General features: G+C 51.2%; 1 protein-coding gene across 1 annotated transcript in view; it reads right to left on the reverse strand.

Annotated features, from left to right (window-relative positions):
• Positions 1-5,099, reverse strand: part of CHD6 (chromodomain helicase DNA binding protein 6) — an 82,275-nt gene extending 77,176 nt beyond the window's left edge. The window contains exon 1 of the mRNA XM_014961168.1: positions 4,715-5,099. Within this exon, the coding sequence (XP_014816654.1) occupies positions 4,715-4,868 (154 nt within the window). The 5' untranslated portion in view covers positions 4,869-5,099. The remainder of the gene's footprint in view (positions 1-4,714) is intronic.
• Between the last annotated feature and the right edge of the window lie 9,008 nt (positions 5,100-14,107).

The following is a 14,107-nucleotide window of genomic DNA, read 5'->3' on the forward strand; positions in this document are numbered from 1 at the left end:
CTGCCAAAACACCCGGTCTGGGAGAAGACTCACCCTGGCACCCCTTGTCTGGGGTTCATATGTAAAATTAAGGTTAGGGTTGAGAGAAAGACAAAAGCTGCAGTTCAAGAGAGGCTGGAAAGGGCTCACTCGAAGCAAGTGGGGGCTGGCAGAAGACCTGGGCTTGCAGAAACCTTCCACAAGGATGACCTTGTCCAATGTTCAGCCATAAGATTAGGGTTGAGACAATGCTGAGACAAATTCAGAGCTGCAGCTGGAATGGGGCTGGAAAGGGGCTGCGAAAGTACCTGGCAGCTGCCAACAGACCTGGGCTGGGAGAAAACACTGGTGCAGGTAACTGGTAGCTTCCCAGGAAAATCAGTTATGGCTAAGAAAAAGAAAACCTAGAGGTGCAGGAGCAGTAAGATGAGGGAAGGCCCACCTGAGCAAAGCAGGGGCTGCAAGAGGCCTCACCTGGGAGAAAGCCTTCTTCAGGGAAACGGCTGGGGGCTTAGCTAAGGCTCAGCTGGAAAACTAGGGTTAGGGTTCAGAGAAAGAAAAATTTTAGAGCTCACGTGGGGCTGGAGAGGGACTGCCAAAAGGAAGAGGGGCTGCCAAAAAGTTCCCGGCTGGGAAATGGCTCAGAAGCTTTCCCTGCAGCTCAGCTGGAAAATAGCTCCTAGGGTCAGGGTTTGGACAGAAAGCAGAGGTTACACTCACCATTGGGATGGTGCTGGAAAGGGGGTTGCAAAGGGACCTGGAGCAGGAGACACCTTTCCCCAGGGAAATGGCTGGGAGGCCCTTCCTCATGGCCCAGCAGGCAAACGAGGGTTTGAGCTGAGAAGCAGAAAGCCAGGTGTTTCTGCTAAAGCGAACCTGGAAAGGTGCTGTCAAAGTTAAGCAAGAGCAGTCAAGAGCTCTGGGCTAAGAGAAAGCTTTGGTGTAAGCAATGGGTTAGGGATCTTCCCTACAGTTCTTCACAATAAAAATAATAGTTTTGGTTGGATAAAAGGGTAAGCTTACAGCTGAGCCTGAGCTGGGTCAAAGTTTTCATCTGGGCAATGGCTGTGGGGCCTTTTCTATTGTTCTGTGGGAAAATGAGAACTAGAGCCAGGGTTAAGCTTACGGCTGAAAGAAACCCTTGAGCGGCAGCTGGACTGTGGCTGGAAAGGGGCTGCCAAAGCCAAGTGGGGGCTGCCAAGAGACCTGGGCTGGGAGAACTCTTTCATCTGGCTTTCCACGTCTAAAGCTCAGATGGAAAGTGAGAACTAAGGTTAAGGCTGGCAGAAAGCAAAAACCTAGGGGTTCGGTTGGAACACGGTTAGAAATGGGCTGCCAAAGATTATTTTAGGTTGCCAAGAGGCCTTGGCTGGGAATCATCTTCTGTACAGCAGGTCTTGTCAAAAGGTTCAGCTATAAAATTAGGGTTAGGGTAACACAGATGGAAAGAGAAAGCTAAGAGATTAAATTGAAGCAGGGATGGAAACAGACTGCCAAAGCAAAATGAGGGCCCTGCAAAGAGACTGGGGCTTAGAGAAACCTTTGGTCTGAAACATGGCTCAGCATCCTTCTCTACAGCTTCCCCAAAAAGGAAGAGTTAGGGCTTAGAGAAAGCCTGGAGCTGCAGGCAGTTGGGCTGGAAAGGAAACAGGAGACTGGTGCTAGGAGAAGTCTCTGGTCTGCAACACGCCATCAGGGTCATGTCTACCCACTCCCAAGAAAAATGAAGGCTGGAGAAGGCCTCTTCTCTCTGAAGAATGAGAAGAGGCTCATTCTTCAGCTCTCTTCTCTCATGAAGAATGAGAGCTGCTATTGGAGTGGGACTGGAAGACAGCTGCCAAGACACTTCGGATGGGAGAAATTTTCAGCCATGCAATGCCTGTGGGTCCTTGTCTAAGGGTGAGCAGCAGAATGAAGACTAGGTTTGAGAGAAAGACAACTTCTCCATTTAAGATAACACAAAGACAGTCGTCATAACAGGCTTCTGGCCTCCTTCATTCAGGTGCAAAGGGAATAAAGCACAGTGACAAACAGCATTTTTAAAAATCAAATGTTTGTTTTCAGAGGCTGGTGCTTTGCTGAGACTGGCTGAATTTTTACACGGACAGGTAAAAGATCAAATTTTGCCTTTTTCTGTAACCTCTTTCTCAAAAACAACATCTGTTCTTGCTGAAACCTTACAAAAAAACAAGCCTGAGGCACTGCAAAGATTTGCACTGCAAAACAGTGAGAGCTAGACAAGGATTATTCCGACTGTGCAGAGAAGCTTCATCACAGAGAGGACCAACACCACCTAAGACTGAATTACATTAAAACACATCTTGTGGGAACGCGCTGTAATTAGACTGGCCCACAAGGGTGATGGTCTCCACAGCCAATGAGCTGAAAACAGAGCATGTGTTAACAAGCAGAAGAGGATGATGCCCACAGGTCACATATTCCAAGAGCAGGCAACAGGATGAGTTTGCACCATCCAAGTTGCCCTCAGTTGATGTCCTACTTGCCTTTTCACTCTGCTGGTGAGCCCTCACATCTGATACTCCAGTTGATTTTGCACTGCACACCCCCAAAAAGGCCTGGGCTAATATAAGTTCATTAATCACCAAGATACTGGAAATCTGGTTATCTCCATGTAATAGAACACATACACAGGTGAGGATCAACCAAACAGGGCCAGTCCTCAGGGCCCCAGTAGGACAAGCACTTTGGTGGAACAGTGCAGGGAATGAAGCTTTAGTTCAGTTTTGGGCCCCTCACTACAAGGCATCAAGGTGCTGGAGTGCACCCAAAGCAACAGTGCAGTGGTCTGGAGCACAGGTCATTAAAGGGGAATAAGAGCCCCACACTTCAGGCTGGAGGCCTCTCTGCTTATTACAAACCAGAGAAGTACTCTACAACAGTATACCCAGCCCTACACATTCTCACTCATCCCCCAGACTAGCTGGCACTAGCCCTGCTTGAGATGCACCCCCTCTGGGGTGACCCCATGTGCCAGCTGTGCTCCCTGCAGCCCGAGGGTCCCCTTCCCAGGCGCAGGGACAGAACCAGACACAGCACAGCAGGCTCTGGGGAGGTGCCAAGGACAAGGTCTTACTGCAAGCAGCTCCTCTGGATTAGAGGCATCAAGAAGTATCCAGTCTCAATCTGCCCACAGACTTCTGGTGACGCTTCCTTCCAGATGAGGAAGCCATCCTCATCCAAGCCTCCTCACCACCATGTGGCCTTTCTTTCTCCTCCCTCCTACAGTTGTGATTACAGAAAGGATCCCTTGAATATACAGATTCCAAGCAGGCATGTTGCTGCTCATTCCAAGCAGGCATTCCACTTTGCATGCAGCCCTAAAGGACAAGCAGGAAGGTAGGGAAATGAAGAGAGGAGAATTGCATGGCCGTGCCATGAAATTACTGATTCTCAATCACATCTGCTCTGCTGAAGCGCCTCAGGATGTGCTGCATCTCCTCAGTGTCTGGGCACAGCCTGAAGGAAAAGACATTAGTCAGGGATGCCAGGTCCAAAAGCCATGGACTACAGGTAGCCCAGGTGGAGCTGGGCAGACCCAGTACACCCTTGCTGCTCTAGTACCAGAAGATGTGCTAAACTGCTCCGAGAAAGACTGGCAGAGGTCAAAGTACAGACTGACAAGAGGATGCAGATCTCTCTAGAGCAGGAGCCAGCGCTCCCCAGCAGCACAGAGCTGCAGGCAGCTCCCACAGCCACAGCACGTGGATGCTGCTCAGCGCTTCCAAACACAATGCAGCAAGAAAGGGCACCAAGAAATGGGCAACTAAGAGCTTTCAGAAGACTGTCTCACATGTAAAGGCCCCTAGTCTTTTGCCTCTCACCACCAACCTCTTTGCTAGTCTCAGTAGCTGTCCTTGTGTGTGCACACTGTTTCAGGGTGGCGGGGGCATCCTCACTACCTTAGACAAGCTGCAGAAGCAGCTCTTTGCAGGGAAGCAGTGCTGCTCCAGCCCTGGCAGCCTGAGAGCTGCTCTACTGCCCACGACCTGCTGTCCTCATGGCAGCAGCCCTTGGCTCAGACACAGAGGAGCAGTGTCTCACACCTGACAACAAACCTTACAGCCTTGAGGAAAGGGGAGAGGAGTCAGTAGCTGTTCCCTACCACGAAGAGATGAAACTCACATCATCATTTTTGTATCAGCATCAGGCATCACGTGAAACCCTCCAGGCCTTTGCAGAGCTGAGGCATTAATACTGCTGCTCCAGCAGGAACTCCCAGAGTCCTGGTACTTCCCAGTGGTCAGTGGTCTCACAGCATGCCGCATCCCGCAGCCTGAAGAACCCCTTGCATGAACAATCTATATGGGGCCAAGCTGGATCAGTGTGCTGGGAGTAAGGGGCCAGCCTTGACAAGCAAACAGACCATTCCCAAATGAGCAAGGGAATGCTCCTGCATGCCTCCTGCATTTGCATGAAGACAGTCAAGGGAAATAAGCATTGGTCATTGCTTGCCAAGAGGTTTGCTGCCTTGCCCCGCTACTCCTGCCCTCATCGCTAGGAGCACTATGGAACAGCAGACAACAGGCCAGGACTGACAGACTCTGGGCAGGCTCTCCCAGGCAAGCTGAAGCAGAGATCCCCAGGGCTTGGTGGCACCTGCCCATCAGAGGGGCCTCCAGAGCACTCTCCACCCTCAGCAGTTTGGCTGTTGGAAACACAGACAGCAAGCCTGAGGACAACCAAGCATGGCCCAAGCGTCAGCCATCCTCCCTACCTGATGCATCCACACCACAGGTGAGCAGCAGGAGAGGACACAGGGGCCCGGCAGGGACAGAGCGAGAGCAGAACTCAGAGCCTGCGCTGTCCTTCATTCGCTTGGCTCGACCAACACTCTTCTCCAAGGTGCCAAACAGCAGAGAGAGAGACATCTGCAGTCCCCTGGTGCTGTCTGGTTCTTGCTACCTTATCAATTCCCGTTTCCAGGAAGGGCTGCGCAGACTCGTCTCAGCCAGCAGAGCTACCGGAGCTTGAAGCCTGAGTATCTGTGGTGCAATCCAGAGGGACTCGGGCAACTACATTCCTGTGGGCTGCAGAGACATGGCCCTGCCACCGGATTTAGAGAGGTGCTCCTTCTCACTTGGGGAGATCCAGGCAGGGGAGACCAGCACTGACAGGACAACTGGCTGCAAAACACTGAAGGGGCCGAGCTAGGGGAGGGGAAAAGAGAAATACAGCACAAGAGTGACACTTCTCTCCCTGGCTCCTCCCAACCAGGTCTCAGCAAGCTGAAATAGGGAGGGCTGCGTGGCCCAGAAAAGCCTCCTCCGCTGGGCAACCCAGCCAGCTGCTCCTCACAACACGCTCAATCACCCGAGAGCTTCTCTGTGGGATACTCTTTGGAGGCGGTATCCAGGCCCCGTCAGAAGCCACCCGTCTGCAGGCTGTCACGCAAGCAGCCTGGCAGCCCCGAGCCCCGCTGCCTCCCCACCGCCTGCTGCAACAGGATTTGTTTATGTGTCTGCAGCTGCTCTGTGCATTCACCATGGGAATCCAGGCTGAAACTCCAGCCGTGCCGAGCGGAGAAGCAACCTCCCCCCTACGCAGCCTCAACGCTCAGCGTGTGGAGCCCGGCAGGCAGAGTGCTGCAGGGAGCACTAGCCCCTGGAAACAGGCTTGCTGGAGCAGTGAACCGCATTCCCAGCCCTCCGCAGTGCCTCCCCCACATCCTGCCTCCAGCCCTCCGCTGGGGGTAGAGAATGCAAATCTCGGGTTGTAATTTTTCCAAGTTAAAAATAACCCAGTAGTTTAGTAAGAGAGAAGCAGCAGCAGCGAGACAGGAGGCTGGGGAGCCTGTGAGCTTGCTGCAAGGCAGCTCTGGCATACATTTTTCCTTACCAAGCAGAGGCTACAGAGAGGCAGCCTCCCAGCTCTGCGCACACAGCTAGGGAAAGCTGTGTAAGACCCCTTCAGCATTTCAACTGCAGCAGCTCTGCTGTCATCCAAATGCTCTTCGTTTCACCCTCTCCCTGCTCCCCAGTGGAAGGGGACACAGACTCCACTCCTCTGAGCACAACGCAGTAAGCAAGAGGAGAATGGAGCATACGAAGAGGTCCAGATCATCCAAAGTCAGGGAGCAAACACCCCCCAGGTGGGTGTGCATGCCCAGGGCAGGCCAGGCAGAGCATCACACCAACAGCCAGGCCCAGGGGAGTCACAGCTGTGCTCTAAGCAAGTTTATGATCTTGGAATATTTTAATCTTTAAAAAAAAAGAAAGGGAGAGGGGGAAATTAACTGTGTTCTCTGTGGGGCCACAGGAGCAGAGAGATCTGCTGATAAGGGCACCCAGTGCATGTGGCAAGCCTGCCAGCCAAGCCATGCAGCACCTTCCCAGGACACCCAACTCCACCACCCCACAGGGCATCGGGCAACAAGACTTTGACAGGCAGGCAAGAAATAGCCACAACCTCCTTGTCACTTGCTCCATGGGACAAGAAATATGGTGATGCTGCACAGCATTCCTCCTTCAAAAAGCATGCTCTGCACCAACACTTCTGCTCCCAAGCCCTCCCAGGAAGGCTCTCAGCCCTAAAGCAACAGCCACATCAGAGACCCCAGGGAGACAGTTGGGACAGTGCCATTGCCTGTGCACAGAGGATGCTCTGTTGGCACCCAACAAGCAAGAGAGCACACGCAGGCTGGATGAAGCCCCCAGTAATGCAGCTTCAGTCAGCTGCGTTTCATGACTCTCATGACAAGCTCACACAGCAAAACCAGCAATAGCTCCTTCTTGGAGAGTTTTCAAATGCAGCTCCTAACCCAAGGCCATAACCACAGTGACCTTCAGCAGTTATTTCAAAGCTGCCCTGTGCCACAGGGCTGAGAACCGAGGGCTCGCTTAGAGTCCAGGGAGCACAGCAGCAAGCAGGGACCAACAGCAGAAGGGGTAAGAATGCTGCAGAACGGCTGGAAACACCTTCTGTTTTGTTCAGGCAAAGGCACATCATGAAACACAAAGCCACAGTGGCCAGCCAACAGGCATACAAAGACACAGCACCCCAGCTTGCTGCTGAAGAGAGCAAAACCAGGTCTGAGCTCACACTAAATGCTTTTCTTTCACCACCTTCACAGACAGCAAAAAATGAGGGAACACACCACTCCCAAGTGGCACTGGGGGTTGAAAGGCAGCCATCTGCAAGTGGGGATGCACCCAGCACTGGCTGCTCCCCCTTCCCCACTCTGCTGCCTTGGTGTGCAAGGTTTCTCAAGCCTACATCTGTTGTCTTATGATCAGCAGGGCAAGAGTCTCACTCAAAACAGTTGCTCATAAGCCCAAGGCAGTGAATTTTAATCCTCAACATTAGCAAGGCAAAAACCAAAAGAGGAAAAATAAAACAAATCTCTACAGCTCAGTACCTATGCAGACAAGGAAGAGAGAAGGGAGGTAGGCCAAGCCTGCCCAGCCTCATGACTGGCACCCAGCAGGCTGGGCTCCTGCAAACCACAGGCCCGTGACCACCCTCAGCAGTGCTGAGGGCCAGGATTTCAATGGTGAGGGTGGCTGGTGTGTGTGAACATGTGCAGCACCCCTGTGCATGCAGGGGACCCACAGCAGCTCCCGCAGGGCAGCACCCCACCAGTATGACTCACATGCCGCATGAAGAACATCACCAGCTCAAGATCCTGCAACATCAGCAAAGCCCATCCCATGGACCTGGCATTTTCCAGACTTCGCTCCCCATTAAACACAAACATGTTCCAGTGTGGCATTCAACCCAGGCCACCACATAGGCCAAATTAATGGTCTTGTCGGCCAAATCTTAGCAAGTCATTTCTCCATCTACCTACTGACCAGCCAGCCAACAAGGAAGGACATGAATGGGGTGTCCAGGGAACACACTGTGTCAGTCTGAAGGCCATAAAGCCTTGCACTTCTCCCATCACACTCCCAGCACTTAATTTCCTACTTTAAAATACGGGAAAACGCGGTATCTGTATCCATGTGCTGCAGCAAAGTCTTGAGTCGCACAGGCCTGTGGCAGACTGCCAGTCCCACAGCTCCCACACAGCTCCCCGACCCTGCCGGTGCCCCAGTGCAGGAGGCAGACACTCACGGCCTCCTTCCCTGCCTGCTGGCAGCCAGAAGCACACTCCTCAGAATGGCAGCTCAACACAGCTGCAGGACCAGCTTGCTGGCAACCGAAAGATGCCTTGTGGGGAACTCCTCTTCCTTAGCTTGGACTGTACCCCGATTTGTTCCTCCACAAGGCAGGGAGCCTCATGTACCTAGGAGCATGTGCTAACGTTGCCAAGGAGACTGTGCAAAGTCTTGGGTCAGAGTGACAACACAACCCTAGCTACATTTTAAAAGGAAGTGGGCAAAGTAGTTCTTAGGACACACTCTCAGCACAAAAAGCAGGCTCTCTTCTCTGGAGTGCCTGGCTGTTACCCCAGGCAGAGATGGGATCATGGGCTCAGCTGCTACTGGCTTCCTGGATCAGCGGTCATGAGGAGCCAGACTTCCCAGTAGCAAAGAAAAAACTCTTCCAAATTACTGGGCCTGTGGGAACACAGAGGTTATTGCCAGCTGCTTCAGAGGCTTCTTGCAACAGGGCAAACCACCCAGCTGCTCTCCAGCTATCAGGAGGGATATAAAGGTTTGAGCAGAAACCAGCACCCTGTGCACCCTGCACATTTTCCTGCTGGCTTTTATTTCTCACACACAAGCACTCAGAACTTCACTTAGCTGCCCAAGTCCATCCTCAAGGTCACCGGCCCTGTAAAGATGGCCACCAGGGACATAATTTAGCCCACAGCACCTTTATTAGTATGAAAGGTGTACAAAAGCCAGCTCGACTGGTAGACCTTGACAGCCAGCCAATTCAAAGAATCTTTTATAAGGATACTGCTTGAGAGATACACACCAAAGAGCACCGAACTCAAGCTATCCCAAGGCAGATGGCCAAAAAATGAGATGGCATTCCTGAAAGCACAGATCTTCCCCTCTTGCTCTTGTTAATATCCTGCACAGCAAACTCAAGCTGTCAGAGAACAGCTTTGGCACACTGCAGACAGATCCTCAAAGGCAATCAGTGCCCTTTGTGCCGCTATTTTCCAGCTTTAGAATGGGGATAAAAATCAGCCTTCACGCAGTGCTACTGAGAAGACGAACAAGCACTCACAACACACCTGAAGGCTTGGTTGTAGACACACAAGGAGCACAACTGAGACTCAAAGCAGATTTCCTGCTGGGATGGCACAGCCACACAGGCCACTACCGCAAATGGTGACGGAGACCCCACTGCAGATTCCAGTCCTGCTGAAAATCATTCCTTTAGGCATTTCTGTCAGTCTTCTCCAGTTGTAACTCCCTGCTGTAGACCTCTACAGTGGATCACCTTTACTCCTGCCAGCCATCTGGTGTCCTCACGCCCCTGTTTGCTGCTGTTACCTGCCACCTTTAAGTTATTCCCCATTGCTCTTTTGCTAAAACCACAGTAAAGTAAAAGGTGAACTAGGCTTTGTGCCTTCCTGCCAACCTGCCCCTGCTTCATCTAGAGAACGGTCCATGAGAACATGCCCTAAGAAACACATCTAAGTCAGGAGCTGAATGAAATGTGGCCATGCCACCAGCAGCTAGGCCACAAGAGCACAGTCAGTGATTTAAGCATTTCCAGGGCCTCACAAGCAGGACAGACACCACTGCTTTGGCAAATGCCTTGTCTGTGTACAGGCCATGAGCAGGGAGTGTGGTACAGTGCAGGAAACAAGCTCGGGGCCAGCCTTGCTTTGCCCACTATGGCCACATCTCACACCTCAGTGCACAGGCACTGAAGGCTAATCCCAAACTACATCTTAGTGTGTGACAAGTGAGCAGCTCTCCTTCAGGCCAGGCAGCAACACCATCCTGGTCCTACAGGTCTCAAAACCTAGGTGACAACGGAAGCTCAGCTCAGTCTGTGTTGTCACACACAGTGAAGGTTGGAGAGGGAGTAGAGGGGACCTCCAGGAGCAAAAGGCCATTTTGCCACACTGCTCACTCCCCAAGTACAAGACATCACTACCACTGGCTCACAGAGGTCACTTGCTTGATGCCACCCCATTGGAGAAGGGCTCCTGCACACACAAAGGCTGTTCCTGCCCTGCCAGCACTGCAAACTCAGGCCACCAACCCCAGTAGGGAGCAGAAAGGTTGGCTGGCAGGACCCCTGCCTGTGTTAGCGCCTCAAGCTGTTACTCAGCATCCAGGAAGGCAACATCCCAACCAAACACAGCCTGAGAGTTTACTGTATGCTGGGGTGAGATCTCACGGCCCACGGCATCTGTTCTGCCTGTACATTCTAAGAGAAACTAGCAAATCACAGCCCAAAATAGAAAGAGACAGAAATCTGCTGTTGTCCACGCCTGAGAACTTGCATATCGAAGCACCAGACCTGTTTCCCAAGCGCCTATAGCAGGAGAGAAAGCAAAACATAGCAAACTCTCCTGATGCAACACAGAGCAAGATCACCCATCACAAGCAGCACCACTATCCCACAGTCCTCAGGTCCACATCCAACTCACCTCCAACTGCTCTGCCCTGCAACGACTGTAATTCCCTGATGGGTTACCTCCCAAGCCTTCCAGTTTATTTTCAATTTAACTCTCTTGGATACAAGTTATCCACAATCTCAGCTGAAGCTACTTTGTAGAACAGTCTCCAGAGTTCAGATGCCATCTGTAAGAAAACATTCCTCTCAATGATCTCAATGCTTCCTTGCATTTGTGTCTTTTACATCATCCCAAGAAATGCTCCTGCATGGGAGGGAGAGAGAAATGCCACAAAGAAATTAATCTATTCCTCATGTGCAAATGCTTGGAGTTCAGCAACACCAGGTTCGGTTCCCTCTTCAGCTACAGGCAATTATTTAATACACTTGGGTAGCCTTTTTAAACAGCGAGCACCCAGTGTCCTGCCCAGACATGCTGCAAGTAAAATGCTACCAAAATCACATATGGAAAGGTAGCCCCTTCTTGTCTCAGCTCATAAAGCCCTTCAGTGAGATGCCAGCTCAGGGTGCAGTGGGGAGAGGATCAGCCTAGCCAGGCTGGAGGTCCCCACTCACCCAAGGAGGGAGCACACCCCTCCTGTCAGAGCAGGCCCAAGCTGCAATCACCACCACTGACTGCAGAGCACCATCTTTGCAGAGTCCCTTTTACTAAGCAGAGCTGGGACCTCAGAGCACACCAAGTCCCTGCAAACAGTGCACAGGCACTGCCACTATGGGTCTCTCCTGGATTCAAGCTACACTCATTCAGATCACAGAGACAGAAAACACCCACCATATCCAGGGACCGCCCCGGCCAACCAACACCATCTTCATGGAGTCAGCTAGTCAGCAGGCAAGCATGTGGCATCAGCTGCACCAAACTTCCCAGAGTGTGCCTGCTTGCCTGGCAGGGCTACAGACAACAGTCTCCTTTGTCATGTGGCAACATGAAGGCCAAGCAAGCAAACTCTGGACACAACAGCCCAGCACGGGTCCCACAGACCCATGTTCTAGCCCACTCTTACTGCACATACCTGTCCATGCCAACATGGTTTCTACATCTCCTCTGCCTCCATACCTGGATAAGCCACTCATTTTCTGACCCCTTCCTTCAGGAGATGTCTCTGGAGGAACTAGCACGCACTAGTACCACTAAAAAACCACTTCTGCTCTGTGTCAGACATCTCCCTCTCCCAGCTCAGGCTGGCAGAAAGAGCACAAAGTAGAGCTAGATCAAGGAAAGTGTTTAGGAGCACTGTCCAGAGCTCCTCAGCCCTAATGTCATGCTGTGCTCAGCAGAGCAGCCAGTGGAGAGTCTTTCTAGAGACCAGACACCACACAGTGTCAGATGCAAGCACAGCTGTACCTATTCACACACACGGCCTGCAGAGTCACACTTCGCTACAGAGCTCCTGGAGACACCACTCTCATTGAAATTGCAACTACTAAAGCCTCAAAGAGCCTGTGCCCATAGTGACCCACTCCTTCCTCTGCCTTCCAAATCCAGGACCCTGGTCCTCACTCTCAAAGCACAATTGCCCAACTCCAAAACAGCAATGTTATTCTCAGACACAAATTCTCACCCTCTGGAGCAAGGAGGTGGAGCAGTCACTGTGACTGACTGGCCCACAAATCTGTAACCACTTCTATGAAGAAATCAGGGTAACCACAAACCTCAGCATCTTCACAGTAAACGCAAGCCTTGCTTCAGTCAGCCTCCCCAAAACATCACCGCACAGCGAACAAACACAGCACAGTCTCTGCTGTCTGAAGCGAAGGAGAGAAACCTGCCTTTATGTATGCACAGAAGTGCATGCCGGGAAAAGCTCAGATACCCTGGTGAGGGGCACCCTACGGGGACTGAGAAAGATCACTAAGAAACAGGGCTTTGCTTGCCCTAAAGCAACAAGCAGAGAAGCATACAAATAAGAGCAATGTGCTGTGCATTCCCACACCCCACTGCTCGCCTACCCAGGCTACGCGAGCCCAGGGTACAGCAAGGATGCACCATGCACATATATAGCAGTCATCAAGAGAGACCGACTCTGTCTTCTCCAATACTCAATTAACAGACACCTAGCACTTAAGCTTCATTTTATCTTACGTAAGTTTTACGTTCAACCAAAGCAGATGAAACATTTAGGGTTAAAGGTGCTGCGCACACATGACCTAGAGAACTCAAGGCAGCAGCTCACACAAAAATAGCAGCTTTCACAGCACGTCTATAGCAAAGCACTAATGTCTATTCTTGTATCTAGGACTAACTTTAATTCTGCCTCAATGCACATATATAACAAGGCATTAACGTTCCTTAAAGAACCAATACTTCATCTACCTATATGTCAAAAAGTGAAAGTACCCCTAAATTTGTATCAGCCTTGTTTCTGCATGTAGCACACTAGCACATTGCTAACACTGGAATTCACCTTCAAAGGCAGTCACTGAGTACAAGTTAAAGCACAAAATGAAAACCAGAAAGCACCTAAAACAACTTAGTTATCTAACTACTTTCCCGTGTTCTGAAGAGAGGTTTAACAACTGGAAGTTTTCTGAAGGAAACTCAACTATGTCCACAAAACAAATGTCGATTTCTAGTGCAATTCAGAGGGACCAAAACTCTCAGCAGAGGCTGCTAATGCGTAGAGCCTGGCAGCTGAAGTCCTTCAATTAAAGTCCTGCTTCTGTCTTCAAAGAAATGCAAATGAGATACCTCCTGGGGGAAGGGCTGGGGGTCTCACACCCTGGGGAGCTCTCGCAGCCCTCAGGGCAGCAGGTGCCCGGGCTCCTGTCCACTGGCCAGCCACAGGGACAGGGGGCAGCACAGCCACCTCCGCTTCCCCCACCGGGCCTTAGCACAGCACTCCTACCCTTCCCTACTCCTGTCCTGTGGCACAGCTCCCAGGCTGCAATTTAAACACATGCTTTAGGACCATGTAAGATACTGAACGAAACAACTTGCCCCTCCACTGCCTGCCTGTCCCTCCCTTGCAACAACACGCGCCTCAGTAGCTAGTTCGCAGGGCCAGGTAAACACCTGCCTGGTCCCAGATATTGCCTCCTTTTACTTCCATGCAAAGCAGGGGTCCATAGATTTCACTCTTTAATGGAAATATTTAGGAAACACAAATAGTCTGCAAATTGACAATGGCAAGCGTAACTTTCCCCTGCTTTCGGCACCAAAATGAAGCAATGAGTTACCTGCATTTCAACCCAGACTTCCCATAACCAAATGAATTATTTCTGAGCCAAATGGCAGAAAGAGCCAGACAAGCGTCCCAAAGCTTTGCCAGAAGAGATCTAAATGTAATCTCAACCAGATAAAACACAACTAAAAAACCCACAAAAAACCAACCAACCAACCAATCAATCAAAAAAAAAAAAAAAAACCAAAACCAAAACCAACCTCCAAAACAACCAACCAGCACCATCTATACTAGTGCAACACTAGGGATGCATCAAGTTAGGGCAAAGGCAGGACTGCAGAAAACACGCTGTAGCCCCTAGGGCAGATGTTAATAAAATCACAGACCACTACTGAGCGGCATCCCTCACAAGGAAGCCAGGGCTGGTAAATATAATGTGCACCCCATGGCCAAGCCAGCATCTCATCATCATGATAGCACCTGCACCCCTTGATCCA

This window comes from Calidris pugnax, unplaced genomic scaffold (genome assembly GCF_001431845.1).
Source record: "Calidris pugnax isolate Ruff unplaced genomic scaffold, ASM143184v1 scaffold518, whole genome shotgun sequence".
NCBI lineage: Eukaryota > Metazoa > Chordata > Aves > Charadriiformes > Scolopacidae > Calidris > Calidris pugnax.